The 18,288-nt window shown below is 41.1% G+C and overlaps 1 protein-coding gene across 2 annotated transcripts in view; it reads left to right on the top strand.

Moving 5' to 3' along the window:
* The first annotated feature begins 1,152 nt into the window (after positions 1-1,152).
* The window catches only part of LOC137625940 (uncharacterized), a 56,172-nt gene continuing 39,036 nt past the window's right edge, over positions 1,153-18,288 (top strand). For both annotated transcript variants that reach the window (XM_068356987.1, XM_068356986.1), the window contains exons 1-2: positions 1,153-3,638; positions 7,566-8,819. In XM_068356987.1, the coding sequence (XP_068213088.1) occupies positions 1,583-3,638; positions 7,566-8,819 (3,310 nt within the window). In that variant the 5' untranslated portion in view covers positions 1,153-1,582. The remainder of the gene's footprint in view (positions 3,639-7,565; positions 8,820-18,288) is intronic.

Genomic DNA, 18,288 nt, shown 5'->3' with positions numbered 1-18,288 from the left:
ATTATTATTATTATTATTATTATTATTATCATTATTATTATTCGGTACTAATATTTGTTAACCGTCTGCAAATTCGTTGGCACTGTCACCCTTCTATGTATAATGTCAATTTCTACCAAAATGTATAAGTTCGCGAGAAAATGTTAAATGAGGGTAAAATTAATCACACAAAGGCACTACACGCACACACACGTAATCATGAAATGGCGGGTATTGTACGAAGCACATGAAAATTAGAAATTAAAAAATATTTTATAAAAAATCACAAACCAAATCAGTGTATAAAAGAATGTATAAGTGACAGGTTAAGCATATGTTAATTTAAAAAAAAAATATTCTTACTATAATTTCATAAAATTTGACAACGCGACCTCAATAATCTTGGTAACAGAAGGAATGCTCGGTTCTCTTAAAATTTACCTCCCTTCTAAACCCTTCTCCATTGTCCACATTTCCTTATAAGCCTTGTTATCCCTTGACGCTGCAGATCTTTCGCTTCCTAGGAATCAGTCCCGACAGTTTATTTCACTGGTCTGGCTACACGAAAGCTTAAAATTGCCCTCTCCGCCGGCCTCTCCTTTGAAAAGATAATGCTCTGTCGAAGGGAATTTGCATAGTTATGCTCTGGATCATTCGAGTGTTAATTAAAAATCGCGGTTACCCGAGTGCTTGGCTTCAAGGTACGCAGGTATTCCTGCGTAACATTCTATTGTTTTGCAGGGCAGATGTTCGTGGAGAGAGAGAGACGAGAGAGAGAGAGAGAGAGAGAGAGGGGAGAGGGAGAGAGAGAGAGAGAGAGAGACTCCGATAATTTATGACAAGCTTCTTTTTTAAATTAAATATAATTCGTCGTTCTGTTTGTTACATCAACGTATATCCAACATGCCGTATATTACATAGCTGCAATAAGAATAAGAATGCTAAAATATTACAGACAAAACCTCAAATAAAAAACTCACCCGCAAGGCATGTAGATGTCTGAAATCAAAAGTGCTGAAGCTCTCTCTATCTCAAATACAGTCCGTTAGCCAATGTCCCACAAAAAGGGTGGGAGGAGCTGGGAAGAAGAAGGAAAAGAAGAAGAAAGAGAAGATGAGATGCGGTTTTGTAGCTTTCTTGTGTCGCGTGCTCCCGCCAGCACTACTTCCAGCTCGCAGTTCAGTAAGCGTTTGGTTAATGCACGATAAACTGGACGACTAGCCAGGCATGCGTTCGGAACTGTATAATATTGCGTTTAGTAAATATAACGAAATAGACATGTTTTACGTTTACGTTGATATGTTCAGCCGGGTTAATGAGTGATTGATAACTAACAGTTATGCTGTATGAGGTTACTGTGATACTTAACCGCTTTTAATCATTGGTGCAACTTAAACCGACACAATAATACTTAATTTTCGGAACTATAATGAAGATTCATTAATAACGAAAACAAACCAATATGAAAGTAGGAAAGAGCATATACATAATGTGTTTAAAAGTATGTTACCCAGTTCTTCAACATAGATAAAAATTAAACTCATACTCTAGTGAGTGAAGCAAGTTATCTAATGTGATCAATAGATTGTGGGAAACGACAATCATGCCGATATTAAAGAAATACTTATTGGGGCTCCTGTATGCCGGACGCTTAATTCAGTGTACTACGTTCGGGAGATTTGGAGATAAAATTGGCTCGAATAATATAAAACATCATGATTTTTTGCAAGAGGACACTACACCAATCTTATGTTCAAAGCCGTTAAAAGAACTTGCAGACACCATAGATGACAATGATGGTTGGCAACTGATATTGGAAACTGACCGAAATACTGACAGCTATGAATCGAACTTGGCGGGTGAGAAAAATAAGCACAGCAAACCAATTGGTCCTTCTGGGAGCTTAACACGAAAGAGCAACGGGCCTAGAAGATTATACAGTCTCTTTAAAGGCTTGTCAAGAAGGGGAAAGAATTTGAAAAATACAAGATTAAACTCTGATTTAACAGCCAACAATATGCTTCAGTACGAGCCAGAAGAACTATATCACCAGGTCAAACATCTGCATGACACTTTGCAAGACCACCCCTTATACTACAGTCTCCTGTCCCATGACACATTTCAAACGTTGGTTGATGAAGTTTCTGTCCTCCCAAACCACTTCATAAATAGTGCTAATAACAGTTATACTCAATTGCTGGACATTGAGGTCCCACCACAAGGAATAATTAGAACTTTGCAGGCCAACGATTCGTCACCAGTACTTCAAAATACCTCTCAGGCAAGACCATACATCTATTATGCTAACGATCCAGAAATTTTGTCTGGCTCGTCATATTTGCAAAGTAATGCAGTTCCTGAAGTTCCCTTGAATACTAGTTTGTCCATGCCCCTCATTAGCACAAATCTTTTCAAAGCTATTGATAAATTACATAACCAGATAAGCATGGCTGAGCCCTTGGTAAACAAAGCAGGTGCAATACTAAAAGAGATGCTGACAGAAAAAGATATGGATGAAGATACTGCAATAAACCTTCTTCCTTCCCTTCTACCCCTGATGCATGAAGTAGATGCCACATCTTCACCACCTTCATTATCACCAGCACCATCATTGTCACCTTTGTTATCATCAACGGACAAATCTCAAAATATAAATACATCATCTACATCAGTATTACCTCTGTCATCATCCTCGTCTGACAAATCCAAAGCATCAGTAAACACTCCATCTGTTAATCTTATCTCATCGTCAGAAAAGTATGTAAACTTGACTCCCACGGATATTACTTCCACCTTGCAGATGACTAAATTTCCCTTCATCAAAATTTCAGAAAGTTTAGAACATACACCCTATATGCAATCATCAATATCTATTACACTTTCTCTTTCACCAGTTTCTAATCCAACACTATCAACGGAAATACGAGTACCCAGTCCCAATTCCCACAACTTATCTCCACATACAACATACACAAATTCTGTTGTTACAAAAAGCTCGTTATTTCCTTCAAATACAGTTCTTGAAAATCTTTATACAGGCACACTTGCTTCAGAAACGGCTTTCCATAACGCCACATCAACAATTACAGTGACACATTACTCAACTACGATATCAACATTTGTATCTAGTTTGTCAAACAATTCTTCATCTACATTAACTACTATTACTGTACCTTCAAGTTCTACATCATCATATTCTTTTCCAGTTGTAAGCATTGAAACTACCACTAGCTTACATCCGGATCATTTGACAGAGAGTACAGACAACTCACCCCATGATGATGACTTAACAGGAAATTTCATGAACAAAATTCTAACAACATGGTCAGCTTCATCAGAGAATGTTCTTGAAGAGTTTACTGAGGATACTATTAACATTAACAATAAACTACTAAGCAGCTATAACATTACTTATGAAGAGCAGCCAACTAATGAAAATGCTACCACCACTATTCCAAATCCTACAGAAGACATTAGTGAGGATTTCACCACTTTACCAAGCAGTGTTTCTTTAGTATCAGCTGACAACATTAGTCCATCTGTTGACCATGTCACTGAAGACTATCCAGCAAGCTATCCGGAGCTTCAGCAGAACACCCCCATCATCCAATCAAGCAGCAGTATCAAAAGGAATCCATCTGACAACAAAGACAATCCAGGTAGCAACATTGTTACTTCTATTACTGGTAACACCAACTTTTCATCAGTATATCCTCATATACCCTATTTTACCATAACTATGATCAATAACATTTTCCTCTCGACAGTTGTCAATGAAACCCCATTACAAACTGTATTCACAACGAATCAAGAAGGCACTGTCCACCTATCAGGTATAAAACAACCAGCAAGCAGTACAATAAACCTTCCAATTGGCTCAAAGCAACAAAATTACACACCAGTGACAGTAACATATGGGGAACATCCGGTTACACAAGTTGTTTTAAAGTTTCCAATCGACAGTACACATGTAGTACACACAATAGCAACTGAACCAAAAATTACACTATCCAATAGAGATAGTGAAAGCACCCCTCTTGATATTTCTGGGTATGCAACTATACCATCACTAGTTGATTCTGATAAAGGCATTCCAACTTTGCCTTCAAAACCAATCTTATCTATTAGTACTTCCCTTTTTACAAAAGTAGATCAAGATGTCCAAAACTTGCATGGAAGTACCATTAATTTCAAAATTCCAATCACACAAACTTTTTATTCATATCAGACACCTACAGATAGTTCAACTTTCATTTTGAATGAGGCTTTGTTTTCATCCCTTACAACAGGATCTTCTCAAGATAAAATGCAAACTTTATTCACTTTCACTGATAAATCAACCATTACAAGTACTACAAGATTTCCAGGGGTAACATACAATGAAAAAATGACTTCCTCTGAAAATACCTTTTCAACTTTTGTACCCATAACAATTCTTCCCACACAAAGCTTTCCATTACTTGAAAACATTTATAATTCTCCTTCAGAAAGTGTCAATATAGTGCATACTAAACAGGCAGCTTTTCTGGATCAAGTTCAGTATACTACGAACAAAACCAATATCCCAACAATTTTTCATGACCACTCTACTCAAAATCTTTTCTTTGAAGATATATCAATCACATCAAACTTTGTTACGTTATCACTTCCAGTTCACGTGATTATCATTTCAACAATTATATTTCCTCCTGCCACTACCCTTACTGCTCCACTATCTTCTTATGCTTACCCTTCATTAGAGGAATCTTTTATTACAGTGACCCTGACACCAAGTACAATTAAGACACAACTAAAGGCAGACATGACATTGAATCCTTTCACTACTAGCATTGTACATCAAAGTATTGTTGATCCAAATATCAAAATAAACCCATCACAAAATTCTGTTGCTGCAGAACATTCATTCACTGTCTCAACTACAATATCAATCTTTGCAAGTCAAGTAAAAAATATTTCTGAAAGTGAGTTTTCAATGACTAACTTCATCACGCCACAAGTCATTTCAGATCTGGTTCAAAAGGTGATTGTGCTTGAGCCTCCAGTCACTGATACCGATTTCCTCAAACAGCAACCTCAAGACCATTATGCTGATGGATCCCTAACCACTAGTTTTCCCTTTCCATTTTTTATGACAAACCAAATAGAAAATCCTTCTACTATCACTTCTACCAACATTGTTGACAAGAATTTCACTGTAAGCACACCTCAAATATTTATGCATACCAGCTCAAGAGATCAATTTTTTACAGGGCCAAAAGTTACATCTACTTCAATTTACCCCAATTTACAACCTTCATTGGCAATGTCCTCAGAGGATGCTACTGAGAAATGGAGTAATTTCCCATCACTTATTCATGAAAATTTTACAACACAAACAACAACAGAGTTTCTACTAGGCTCGAATATAACACCCAGCCAAAATCTCACTATCATTCCATATGCTGTTACAGAAACATCAACAGTTACAATATATGGCCCACCAAGGGACTCTCATGGCAACAACGAATATTGGCTTTCACAAAGCAATGTTTTCCCGTTACATCAAGAAAACCAAGGAAACATCATTCAAATTCTACCTCATGGGAACATAAAACAAACCCCACTAGTTCTGAATACACATACAAACAATTTTATACAAAACCAGTTGATACACTTTCAAGATCTGTGGCACTTACCATTAGAAGAACTTTCTATAGTTGCAAATTCTGACAACAGAAATGTTCCAGTTGTGGTCCAATATACTCCTGAAAATAAAACCAGCGTTGATGATTTGAAAAATAACCAACGAATACCACCAATAGACTTATTTTCCTCCTCACAGCATATACCATCAACTCTAGACTCCTTGAAACACAACAGTGAAAGCATGAATATGCCAGCAAGATTCCAGAGCATACAGGCCAACAACAAAAATGAGGATACTTTTGAAAGTAGCCACACAACAACCACTGAGAAGACAACATCACACTATTTGAAAACACAAGAAACTCAAGGCTCCACAGCACTAAATAGTAAAAACAGTCCCATAAGAAATAAAAATAATACATTAACTGAAAATAATGGTATTAGTTTGGTAAGTGATAAAAATCAAACATCAAGCATAACAATAACTTCTTCTTCAACTCAAATTCCGCAAAACTTCTGGCCATCAAATGTCAATGGAAATGGTCCAACCCTTGTATCACTTGACACACTTCAAGATTTGACTAAAAACAAATTACACCATTTTTCATCTTTTAACAATATTCCCTTTCCGGATTCTGAAACTTCTGACAATAAAAACAATAACTATTCAGACGATACAGCAAAAGAACCACTACAATCAACTTTGCCACCATTAAGAGTCATTGAAACAGTACCTATTTCACAGGCTCAATATGAGAATCAACCACAAAACACTAAAGCCGCCATCAGGAATACAGCACCCTCAAGTTCACAGTCTCATATTTACACAGATGAAGACAACCAACCTAAACCCACACTATTAACAACACTCTCAGACAGAAACCCCACACATACTATTTTGCATCAGCAATCAAATAACCAAAAAGAGACAGACCTAGAAATCCAGACATTATCCCCCCAAAAAACCACTACTAGCCATCTTCATAACCCTCTTACAGTAGATGTTTCTACTTTATTCTCATCGTCTTCAGATCGAATGACGTTATCATCGCTTATCATCAATTATTTATCCCAATCATTGGAAAACAATACTGAAAACAACTCAAGCTTCCAAGAGCAGCCCAGGCCCCAAGAAGGCTCCCAACCTTTGCATCAACAAATCAATAAGTTACAATCAACATCATCCAGTCCAAAACTTCCCCTTGACAACTCAACATCATCAACACCGATTCAGTATCCCATAGTCCACATAATCAACCATATTTCCAACTCAGATGTGCCTGCTTCACCCTTTTCAATGAAACCATTACAGCCTTCCAAATATCCCGATACAATGTCTGAGCAAAAGCCAGTTCTAGAAAAAGATACATCTTTAAGGGCCGATGAAGATTTATTAAACTTGATGAAGCAGTCCATTAAATTAGCTAGTCCAATAATACCTTGGAAACAGAAAGATAAAAACGAACCCTTCAATATTACAGAATATCTGGATAAATGGGGTAGTTCCGCTTTTCCAGTGAGAAAAAGGGCCAAGAGCCTTTCTCAGTTACTACAGTTCTTAAATGGTAAGTACACACTCAAGACTTCATTAGCTATTATCTAAACATAATTTAAACCTTAGAATTTCAACCAAACACCCATATTTACAGTATATCATACCTGAAGAAAAACACAGAACACCCCATACTGTATGAGATACAAGCATTTCTACACAGTGTTTTGTCTAGTCTATATAAAATTCCTTTCAAACCAGATATATGATGTTATAAGTTTAAATAATTCCAAAACCTGACTCTTTGCTAACAATACATTTACTGACACAAAAAAAAAATACATCATATATTACAAAATGTCATTAAATAACCATGACAAATCAGTAATTCTACATTTTCATTCAATTTTTTGCTAAAACCAAAGAATGAATGTCCTACTAATGACTGTTTTTTTTTATTCCAACTCAGAAACTGCTGGCCCAGTCCCTAATGCAAGTAACAAGCATATTCAAGGAAGCATATCAGATGACTCTCCCACGGGTGGTATAGGGGTAAAACGCGAAAAAGAGCTTCCCTTACCCGAGTTATCGTCTCCACTACAAGACTCCATCTTGGTTGAGAATGATGGTCAAAGCTTTAGTACCCCTCCAAGTAAAGTTAATATTTCTTATATATTAATAAATAGTAGTAGTCCTCAGTTCCCAAGACCATCTGCTTCTACCTCTGGACCAACAGGAACAGAGTCACCAAAGTTAAATAACCATTATAGAACCTCATCTCCTCCACAAATATTTGATCGTCTGAGTTTGATATTGGCAGAGGGAAGCACAACCCAACCACCAATCACAGCTGCAACGCAATCCACAGAACTTTCTGACAAGCAGCTGCTTAATGCCCTTTTGTTGTTATCTCACCTGCAGGAAACCTTTAACAGCCAACAAACGAATGCCCATCAACAATCTTCAGAATCTTCTTCCTCTATCCAGCTACCTGTGCAGCCCGGCATCCAGGTATCAGTTACACATAACACTCCAAATGGAAACCATAATTCAGAATTTGATGTCAATGCACCTAGCCAGCCCCTTGGTCCTCCTTCACCACCGGTTTCTCAACAAAATTCTGGTTTTCAAGGTTATGGGCCAGGGTATTATCCTCCAATAGGAACTTACACGGGTTATCCAAGAAACCCACAAATAAATCCATTTTTCAACAACCAATACCCACAATATCCTTATCCTTACCCATACCACATTCCTCAATATATATGCCAGGGTGGTGGAGTCTCAACAAGTACATCTACAGGACCAGGTAGTGCTTCTGCAGCTGCAGCAGCAGGAGGGGGTTGTGGAGGGGGTTCCACTTCAACTTCTACATCGGTAGGTCAAAGTGCTGGTGCTGCTCCAGGGACAGTATCAGTTGGCACAAACTCTCAAAGGTTAGATCAGGTGAATTTTTCACCCAATCCAGCTTCAGGCCAGGCTCCAGTCGTGAAACCTCCAGCAATACCAGTGAGGGATGTCTCCAAAGTAGATACTCCACCAACCACAAGATCTCCTCCTTTCAGTATCAGATTTGGGAGTCGCTCCACCACAACAACCCCACCTCCCAGCATTCAACAAGACAACTATGTTAGAGTATTAACAGCCCTTAGTACACTCATGCAGTACCTCAACACTACAAGACAAGAACAGAAACAACAACGACCACAACAGCAGCAACAAGGTAGGCAATTGAAAAATAAGAAATTTTAGGCATTCAGAGCTTCTAAAGTGGTGATGAACATTTATTATGGAAGACTAACTGAAGTGACCCAATCATTATCATAACATGGTTTAATTATTTTCAAAACGGCATATAACAGAAATTGCCTCTATACCAGTTTTTTTTTTTTTTTTTTTTTTTTAAATCTCATTCATGCATGGTGTAAAATTCATATTTTCTTCTTATGTATACAGCTGAGCAACTGAAGTTGGAATACATAGTGACTGTTGTCTTTTTTTTTTTTAGTCCATTTTAAAAATAATTTATATTTTTCCTAGCTATAAAAAACCTGAGTCTTTTAAAATAAGTCAAGTCTTCAGTGGAGCTGGAACGGGTGTCAAACCATTAAAGAGTCAATGGTGAGTATATATTCAGGAGGGTGGACGGCCAGTCAGGGCCATCCACCCACCTGAATATATTCTTTTCACTTTTGACCCTCAACTTAGGACAGAGGGGTTCAGGTGGGAAATTTAACTTTAAAGGACTCAAGTTTGCATAGCTAGGACAAAATTTATTTTAATAGTATAACTTTTTTATTCCTATACTCCCTTGATATTCATATTCCTTTGACTCCGAAGCCAACTCTATATCAACATTAACCGCAACCCCCCCCCCCCAACAAAAAGAATAAAAAAATCCCATTGTTCCTTTCAAGAGGCCACGACTCATACCCACTAATGTGAGATCTGGTGGTTAATGTCACCTATAATACTCTATACATCAAAACTAATATCCTATACCCTTGACCTCGTTAGTCAGTGGGGAGGAGGGTTGGCATGTATCTCCTGCTTTCCCTAGTTATCCCTACATTAAGGGGTCGGTTGCATGATGCACTCTCCCCAATGCCTTCTATCAAAGGCATCCTCTTCCACCAAACCTCTTCTCTTCACATCATCCTTCACCTTATAACAGATGCCTCCTAAGACCCCCTCACTCCCTCCCCACCATCCATCCTCAAGACGTGCCCACACCATCTCAGACGTGACACTCTTACCACCTATGTAATCTTTATTCTGCCAACCATTCTTCTTATTTCATCATTTTCCAATCTTTCAAGCAGCGATATTCCCATAATTCACCTCGGCATTCTCACCTCCGATCTCTCCAGCTTTACTTCCTCTTTTTTCGCCCATGTTTCCAATCCATACATTATTACTGGTCTTTTTAATGTGCTATAAATCTTTACTTTTACCTTGATTGGCCTCTTCTCATCCCATACCACTCCTGCTACCTACCTCCACTTCCCCATGGATGCTTTTATTTGATTCTCAACTTCAGCCTGTTCTACCTGTTTTATAACTGAGCCTCTACTTTCATGTATGGCTATTCTGTCCCTACCTTCCTTACTGCTCACCAAGACTTCAGTCTCATCCACATTTACCCTCAAATCACCCCTCTCCAAAGTCTCTTGCCATTCTACAACCCTTTGTATGTCTTCCTCATTTTCATTGGTAATCAGCAAATCATCTGCATATAGTAACTCTTCATTTCTGATATCTTCACTTAACACATGCAGAACAGCACAATTAAGATGGGCTTATGCTGACCCTCTGCGTAATCTAACACTAATTTCAAAGGTTTCTGTTTCTCCTACAGCAGTTATTACCTTTGTCCTTATTCTTTTGTATATCATATCTTTAGCATTCTAACCAACTTCGGGACTTTCCTTTCCTCAAGCATCAAAACATCACTTCTCTTGGTATTCTATCATGAGCCTTCTCTAAATGTACAAAAGCACAGATCTTCTGGTTTCCCTCTAGTCTCTTTTCCTGTAACTGTCTCACTATAAAGATGGCATCCACAGTCCTTCTCCCCTTCATGAATCCATACTGTTGTTTCTCAATCTTTACAATCTACTCATCTAGTACCCTCTCAAAAACTTTCAAACCATGCTCTGTTAGTTTATTTCCCCTTTAGTTACAACACTCCATGATGTCACCTTTCTGCTTAAATATGAATACTATTAGATTCTCCTCCCAATCTTTAGGCATTATTTCCTCTTCCCATATTGCTCTTAATAAATCCAGCATCCATTCTTCCCTCTATGTAGCTAATATCTTGACAATTTCAATTTGAAACTCTGATGGACCTGGTATTTTACTATTTTTTATTTTACTCAATGCCCGCTTCACTTCTGTGTTCCGTATCTACATCACTGGCAACTCCACCATTTCTGCTTCTCCCATCTCTCTCTCTCTCTCTCTCTCTCTCTCTCTCTCTCTCTCTCTCTCTCTCTCTCTCTCTCCCTCCTTTTCAGTATTCAATAGTTGTTCAAAATATTCTCTCCATCTTTTAATGTCATCATCCCTATGCAATATATTTTCATCTCTACCTCTGATGACTACTAGTTGCCCCAAATCCTGTCTTTGCCTTTTCTTAAAATTTGAAATATTATAGATATTCTTTTTTCCTTCTCTTGTTCCTATCCTTTCATTTAATTGCTCTACTGCTCTTCAAATAGCTATACCTACCTTCTTCCTATATGTTTTTTTCCTCTTCTCTGTGCCGTTCCTCTGCTCCCTGTGTATGCCTTACTTTCCAGTCCTTAAATGTCTTTGATTTTCTTTTGGTTAATTCTTGCATCTCTCTGTCCCACCACCACCTTTCTCCTTTCGACACACCATATCCACTGGTTCTTCCGAATAATTACTACGTTTCCCCAACACATATTTCTTTCATACCCACCCACATATTTTCCATTCTGTTACCCTGTACTGTCTCTAAGTTCAACCATTCCAATCGTCTCTCTCTCTCTCTCTCTCTCTCTCTCTCCTCTCTCTCTCTCTCTCTCTCTCTCTCTCTCTCTCAAAATCCTCCTAAATTGTTTACCCTTTTCTCCTTCAAGGGTCCAAACCTTAATTCTAGGTATTTCGCTCGCTTTTTTTGGGTTTTATACCTCTCAATTCAAAATCCATCACTACAAATCTATGTTGGTTAACACATGCTTCCCCTAAAATCACTTTACAGGTCATCACATTTCTTGCTAGCTTCTCTAACCAGGATGTAATTTATTTGGCTTTCCACTCCTCCACTTTCATGGGTTAGATGTTTATCTAGCTTCTGAAACCGGGTGTTCATACATGCCAATTTAAATTTCTGAGCCATCTCTAATATATACTCTCCATCATTTTTAATTCCAAACCCATGACCTTCATTTACTTCCTCAAATCCCTCCCGTCTCTTTCCCACTCTGCCATTCATGTCTGCTCCTATGATTAGCTTCTCCTCTTTCACTGTTCTAATAACGGCCTTAAACTCTTTTCTAAATCATTCTTTTTCTTGTTCTTGATAACCCATCTGAGGGGCATATTCTAAAATCATATTCATTATCTGATCCCTTATCATCATTAGAATCTTTAAAAGCTTATCATTTATTCTGCTACCACTTTTTCCTTCCAGTTATTAACTATTATGAACCCAACTCCATCTCTTCCCTCTAGTGACCCACTGTAATAGAGTTTATACCCATTTCCTATCTCTTATTTCCATTTCCTTTCCATCTAGTCTCATGCACACACAGGACATCTATCTTCCTCCTCTCCATCATATCCACTATCTTCTTCAATCTTCACGTTAGTGTACCAACATTCTAAGTACCTGATCTAATTTTCCATTCTGTCACTAGCTACTTTGGCCACAGTCATGAACCCAGTGTTACCTCTTCTCCATTTATCAGCACTTAGGTTAGGGGGTCACTTACAGGGGACCCCCCTAGTCACATCCACATTTCTAATAACATCAAGCATGGTTCATGATTTGGCAGAAGGGTTTTATGACCGCATGTCCTTGCAGTCATCAACCACTATTTTTGGGCTCAAGCCATGTCGTCCCGATGGAAGGTTCCTATTGGTAGCTTTCTAAGGGAAGCTACCAATAGGAACCTTCCATCAGGACGACATGGCCATCTCACCCAAAAATAGATTTTTCGCTTTGCTTCAAAATCCGTTTATTGGCAGTGGGCTTAGCCTTTAACTAAATAGTCCAATGGCAAGGTACAAGTTTCCACAGTTATTGGCAGTGGACCTAGCTTTTTGCTAAAAAGTAGGACTATGAACATTATTTGAGTATAGAAATAACAAATTTTAAAATCAAATTCACTATATTTCTATGTACCTTTCCTGGTTTTCATATTGCTGACTAACACACTCCGATTGAGGTGGATCATGTAAGATAAGAGATAGTAAATTTAGTCCTAAAAGAAAATAGTCATTTATAAATCAGACTCACCTCTAGTATAGCACCTCTACACTTAAACCATTATGGCTGTCTGAAGATTTTACTGCATATGTAAAGTAAGTTTTACAATTATTCTTCACCAGATTCTTTGTCTACAAACTACTAGAAGGAAGAAAATCTAATTCATCTTTTGTTTATACTCGTAATACATTAAGGAAATTTAACTATTCAAAACTATTTTAGAAACTAGAAAATATTAAAGATCACTTGAGGTAATTATTGAGGATAATGCTTTTTTGCAACGTCTAGAGACAACATAGAACATAAGAAGTATCAGGACTTACTCCAAACACCTTAATAATAGTTTTACCAAATAAGTATTCTTAGTGGTCGGTTCTCGCAGCTATCTGGCAATACTTTACCTGTGTAATTACATGTTATGGCTATGAAGTACATTGTGACGGTGCCGAGAGAGGGTTGTGAACTCAAAGGCAGGATGCAATCAACTGAGTTATATTATTATAGAACACTCTCCTTTATATACAAAACCTCAAGCCAACAGGACATAACAAGTTAACAAGACAGACAATGTTACAGAGGAAAACAGCAGACATGAATTTTCATGTTCGTTTAGTGCGAGGGAAGAGCGAAGATACAAGCATAATATATGCAAAAGGAATTATGTACAATTGTGTGACACACGGTTGGTACATGGCTCCCCCTCTAAAAATGACATACTGAACATGTTAAATAGGGCGCCCTGATCTAGAGAGGCGAACTGTAGGCGGGTCATCTGGCAGAAGATAAGCAGGTTTTAGACGATCAATGGAGACCCAGTCTTCTTTGCCCCGAATGTTTAGGAGGAATGCTTTCGGACTGCGTCGGATCACAAGGAAAGGGCCCGTGTAAGGGGGCGTTAGTGGTGGCTTGCTGGTGTTGTTGCGCAGGAAGACGTGCGTTGCAGAGTGCAAGTCCGTTGGTATGTGATGCTTCGCTGGGGGCTTGTAAGTCTGGCGGCACGGAGTAAATTTTCCCACGACGTGACGTATGCGCTGGAGATCGTCGGAGGAGGTTGTAGAAGGAAAAAATTCGGCAGGGACGACCAACGGGTCGCCATACACCATTTCAGCTGCCGAGACGTCGAGGGCGTCTTTAGGAATGGTCCTTAGTCCCAGGAGGACCCAGGGAAGCTGAGTAAACCAGTTGCAATCCTTGCAGCGGGACATCAAAGCTGCTTTGAGGGTGCGATGAAAATGTTCAACCATTCCATTGGCAGCGGGGTTGTAGGCCGTTGTCTGATGTAAGGTGATGCCCAGGAGATTCGCTAATGACGTCCACAATTGAGAGGTGAAAGTGGTTCCCCTGTCAGAAGTAATATGCTCAGGGATACCGAATCTTGAAATCCATCCAGAGAGTAAGGCAGATGTACATGAGGCGGACGTTGCAGTTTCCATGGGAATGGCTTCAGGCCAACGAGTGGAGCGGTCGATGATGGTAAACAGGTAACGATGTCCTTGTGATGTGGGTAGGGGGCCTACAACGTCGACGTGAATGTGTGCGAGGAAAGGTGCCCACTCCTGAATCCGTGTGTCGATGTACTTTGGAAGTTTGGCAAGAAGTACAGGCGCGGACCCAATCCTTAGCATCCTTAGAAATGCCGTGCCAAATGAACTTTGCCTTCAGCAGCTGTGCAGTAGAACGGCACGAGGGATGTGAAAGGCCGTGAATGAAATCAAACACCTGTCGGCGCATGGGAGCAGGAATCCAAGGTCGCGGTCTACCAGTACTGACGTCACAGAGGAGGGTGGTGTTGGAGTCTTCGAGGGGAAAGTCTTCCCAACGGAGGGACGTGCAGGATGTCCTACAAGCTTGATACTCTGGATCCTGTCGTTGGGCTTCAGCCAGGGCGTTGTAATCCAATCCCAGTTGAACGGCAGCCAACGTGTTTCTTGACAGGGCATCGGCAACGGGATTAATTTTCCCAGGGACGTATTGGAGGGTGCAATTGTATTCAGCCACGGCGGAGAGATGTCGGCGTTGACGGGCGGACCAGGCGTCAGACTGTCGAGTGAAGGCGTGTGGTCTGTGCGAATGACGAAGGGCGTATCTTCTAAGAAATGGCGAAAGTGACGGACAGCCAAATGCACCGCCAGCAATTCTCGATCGAAGGTAGAATAACCCAATTCTGCCTTGGACAGTTTTCTGCTGAAGAAGGTCAATGGGCGGGGCGAGCCTTTGACCACCTGCTCGAGTACTGCACCAATAGCGACGTCGCTGGCATCGGTGGAGAGAAGGAGAGGGGCGTGTGGGATAGGAAAAGTGAGAGCCGCAGCTGTTGATAGGGCCTTCTTTGCATTGCAGAGGGCTGCTTCTTGAAGGGGACCCCACTTCAGGTCCTTCGGCTTGCCCTTGAGGGAGGCGTAGAGGGGAGCAAGAGTGGCGGCAATGGCTGGCAGAAAACGGTGATAATAGTTGATCATACCCAAGAATTCCTGCAGAGCTTTGACAGTCGAGGGCACGGGGAAGTTCTGAACGGCTGCTACCTTCTCAGGGAGGGGGTGGACACCTTTAGGAGTGATGTGGTGCCCTAAGAACGACACTTCGTTGGCGCCAAAGGTACACTTGTCGTACCGGACTACAAGGCCGTTTTGTTGCAGGCGGTCGAGCACGATGCGCAGGTGACGGAGGTGTTCCTCTTTTGAGGAGAACACAAGTATGTCGTCCACATAACATACACAGAAAGGGAGGTCCCCTAAGATGCCATCCATGAGACGTTGAAACGTGGCCCCAGCATTACGAAGGCCAAAACAGGAGTAATTGAAGGTGTATGTACCAAACGGAGTGGTGATGGCAGTCTTGGGGATGTCTTCTGGGTTCATAGGCACCTGATAATACCCCTTCAGGAGATCGAGTGTAGAGAAAACCTTTGCTTTGTGCAGGTAGGAGGTCACGTCGGTAATGTTTGGGAGGGGGTAGTGATCCGGTTCTGTTTGCATGTTCAGGCGCCTGTAATCCCCGCACGGACGGAGGGAGCCGTCTTTCTTCAGAACGATGTGTAAGGGTGACGACCATGGGCTGGAGGCCTTTTGGCAAAGGCCCATTTCCTCCATTTCGGCGAACGTCTGTTTGGGGGCTGCCAATCGTTCCGGTGCCAGACGTCTGAATTTTGCGAAGACTGGGGGTCCCGTCGTGTTGATATGGTGATAAATACCGTGCTTGGCAGGAACCGTGGGCGTTTGGTGAAGTTCTGGACGGAAAACTTCCGGGTACGACGTGAGGAGGTGGGCGTAGGCATCCGTGGGTGCGCTAATGTGGAGAGCGAGGTTAGAGGGGGCGGGTTGAAGAGGTGTCGACAAGTACGAGTCTGCGTTGACCAATTGTCGGTGGGCGACATCGACCAGAAGGTGAAAATGAGAGAGGAAATCCGCACCGAGGATTGACATGGTGACGTCAGCAACGAGAAACTTCCAATTGAATTTACCGTTTCCGAACGATAATGTGAGGTTCTCGTAACCATAGGTGGGTATCGCAGATCCGTTGGCAGCTACCAAGCGGACGTCGGCAGATGTAGACAGACTACGTCGTGTTTTGAAGAGTTTCCTTGGCAAAAGAGAATGACAAGCACCCGTGTCTACCAAAAATCGCACGCCCGTTCCTGCATCCTGTAAAAAGAAAAGATTAGAAACACGGGAGGCCACCGCCACGAGCGATGGCCTACTTACACGTTTTTTGGCCACTGACAATCCTCGGCACATTTCTTCGCAGTTGCCCCGAATCTGAAGTGGTAGTAGCAAAACTGCGGCGGATGGGAGGTAGTAAGTGGCTGTAGAAGTCGTTTGTTGGGGCGCGAGCGATTGGTGGGTGGTGGGCGGCTTTGTCTCTGCTTCGGCACGTCACGGTGTGGGCGTGTATGTCCTACGGCATTCATGTCAGCTTCAGTTGACGTTGAATAGGCATCCTCTTCGTCAGGGGTGGAGGCGTTGATGGAGGTCTTGAAGTGGCTGTCCATAAGGGCGTCGGCTTTGGTCATCAAGTCCTTTATGGGTAAACTATCGACATCGGGTATGGCAGCACGTATAGGTCCGGGTAAACGGCGTATCCAAAGGGCACGAAGTAGGTTCACCTCACGAGGAGAGCCGTCTGCGGCAGGTTGAAGGCGAGCGATACTGGTCATTTCCCTGAGGGCAAGCGAAGCCCTTTGGTCCCCCAACGGTTGTTGCGAGAGCTGAAAAAGCTTTGCTACATTTGGCGGCTGGCGACGGCGAGTACTGCTGCAGAAGGTATGTTTTGAGGGCGTCATATGCTATTGGCGTGTCTCTTTGTTCACAAAGCCAGTCGGATATTTCCGGGAAGGTGTCCTCGGGTATCGCCGCGAGAACATAATCTGCTTTGGTGGTTGAGCGAGTCACGCCGTTGATGCGAAACTGGACTTCTGTGCGCTGAAACCTAGCAAATGCCTCTCCACTGGCGAACGGTGAAAGTTTCAATGGGGCGGCCGCAGCGCCAACTGCTGTAGTAGAGTCCGCCATAGTACCAACGATGGAGGGGCGAGGGAGGTGGGGGTGGAAGGCAGTGGGAGCGAGTCGACTTCCGGGGTCACCAATGTGACGGTGCCGAGAGAGGGTTGTGAACTCAAAGGCAGGATGCAATCAACTGAGTTATATTATTATAGAACACTCTCCTTTATATACAAAACCTCAAGCCAACAGGACATAACAAGTTAACAAGACAGACAATGTTACAGAGGAAAACAGCAGACATGAATTTTCATGTTCGTTTAGTGCGAGGGAAGAGCGAAGATACAAGCATAATATATGCAAAAGGAATTATGTACAATTGTGTGACACACGGTTGGTACAACATCATGCAGGTTTGCCATGTCAGCAATTTTTGCATTTTATTTGTCATCCTTTTCTCTTTTCTACAGCTATTTTATTCTTAGGCATAAAGCATTTTATCATCTTGATGAATCTTCTTATACTTTTGCATTGGCAGATTTTAAACGATACATAGTATGTTCTTTAAACATGTTATGGCAACCTTGAGTACAAGTCTTGACCCTACAATGAACCAAGAAGGTTACAACAAACCGAGCTTAATGTCATTTGAAACAGATTGTTAAAAAAGTTATTCCTGCCATTATCATAAGTAACAAGTGGTTAATCATGAAAGCTGAGTACCTCCCCTATATCATCTCTGGACCTCTCAAACACCATGGTTCAAAGCTCCAAGATGTATCACCAACTGTACATTG

This window comes from Palaemon carinicauda, chromosome 33, assembly GCF_036898095.1.
Source record: "Palaemon carinicauda isolate YSFRI2023 chromosome 33, ASM3689809v2, whole genome shotgun sequence".
Classification (NCBI taxonomy): Eukaryota; Metazoa; Arthropoda; class Malacostraca; order Decapoda; family Palaemonidae; genus Palaemon; species Palaemon carinicauda.
The sequence above is the reverse complement of the archived record's forward strand: the minus strand, read 5'-3'. Positions and strand labels throughout refer to the sequence as shown.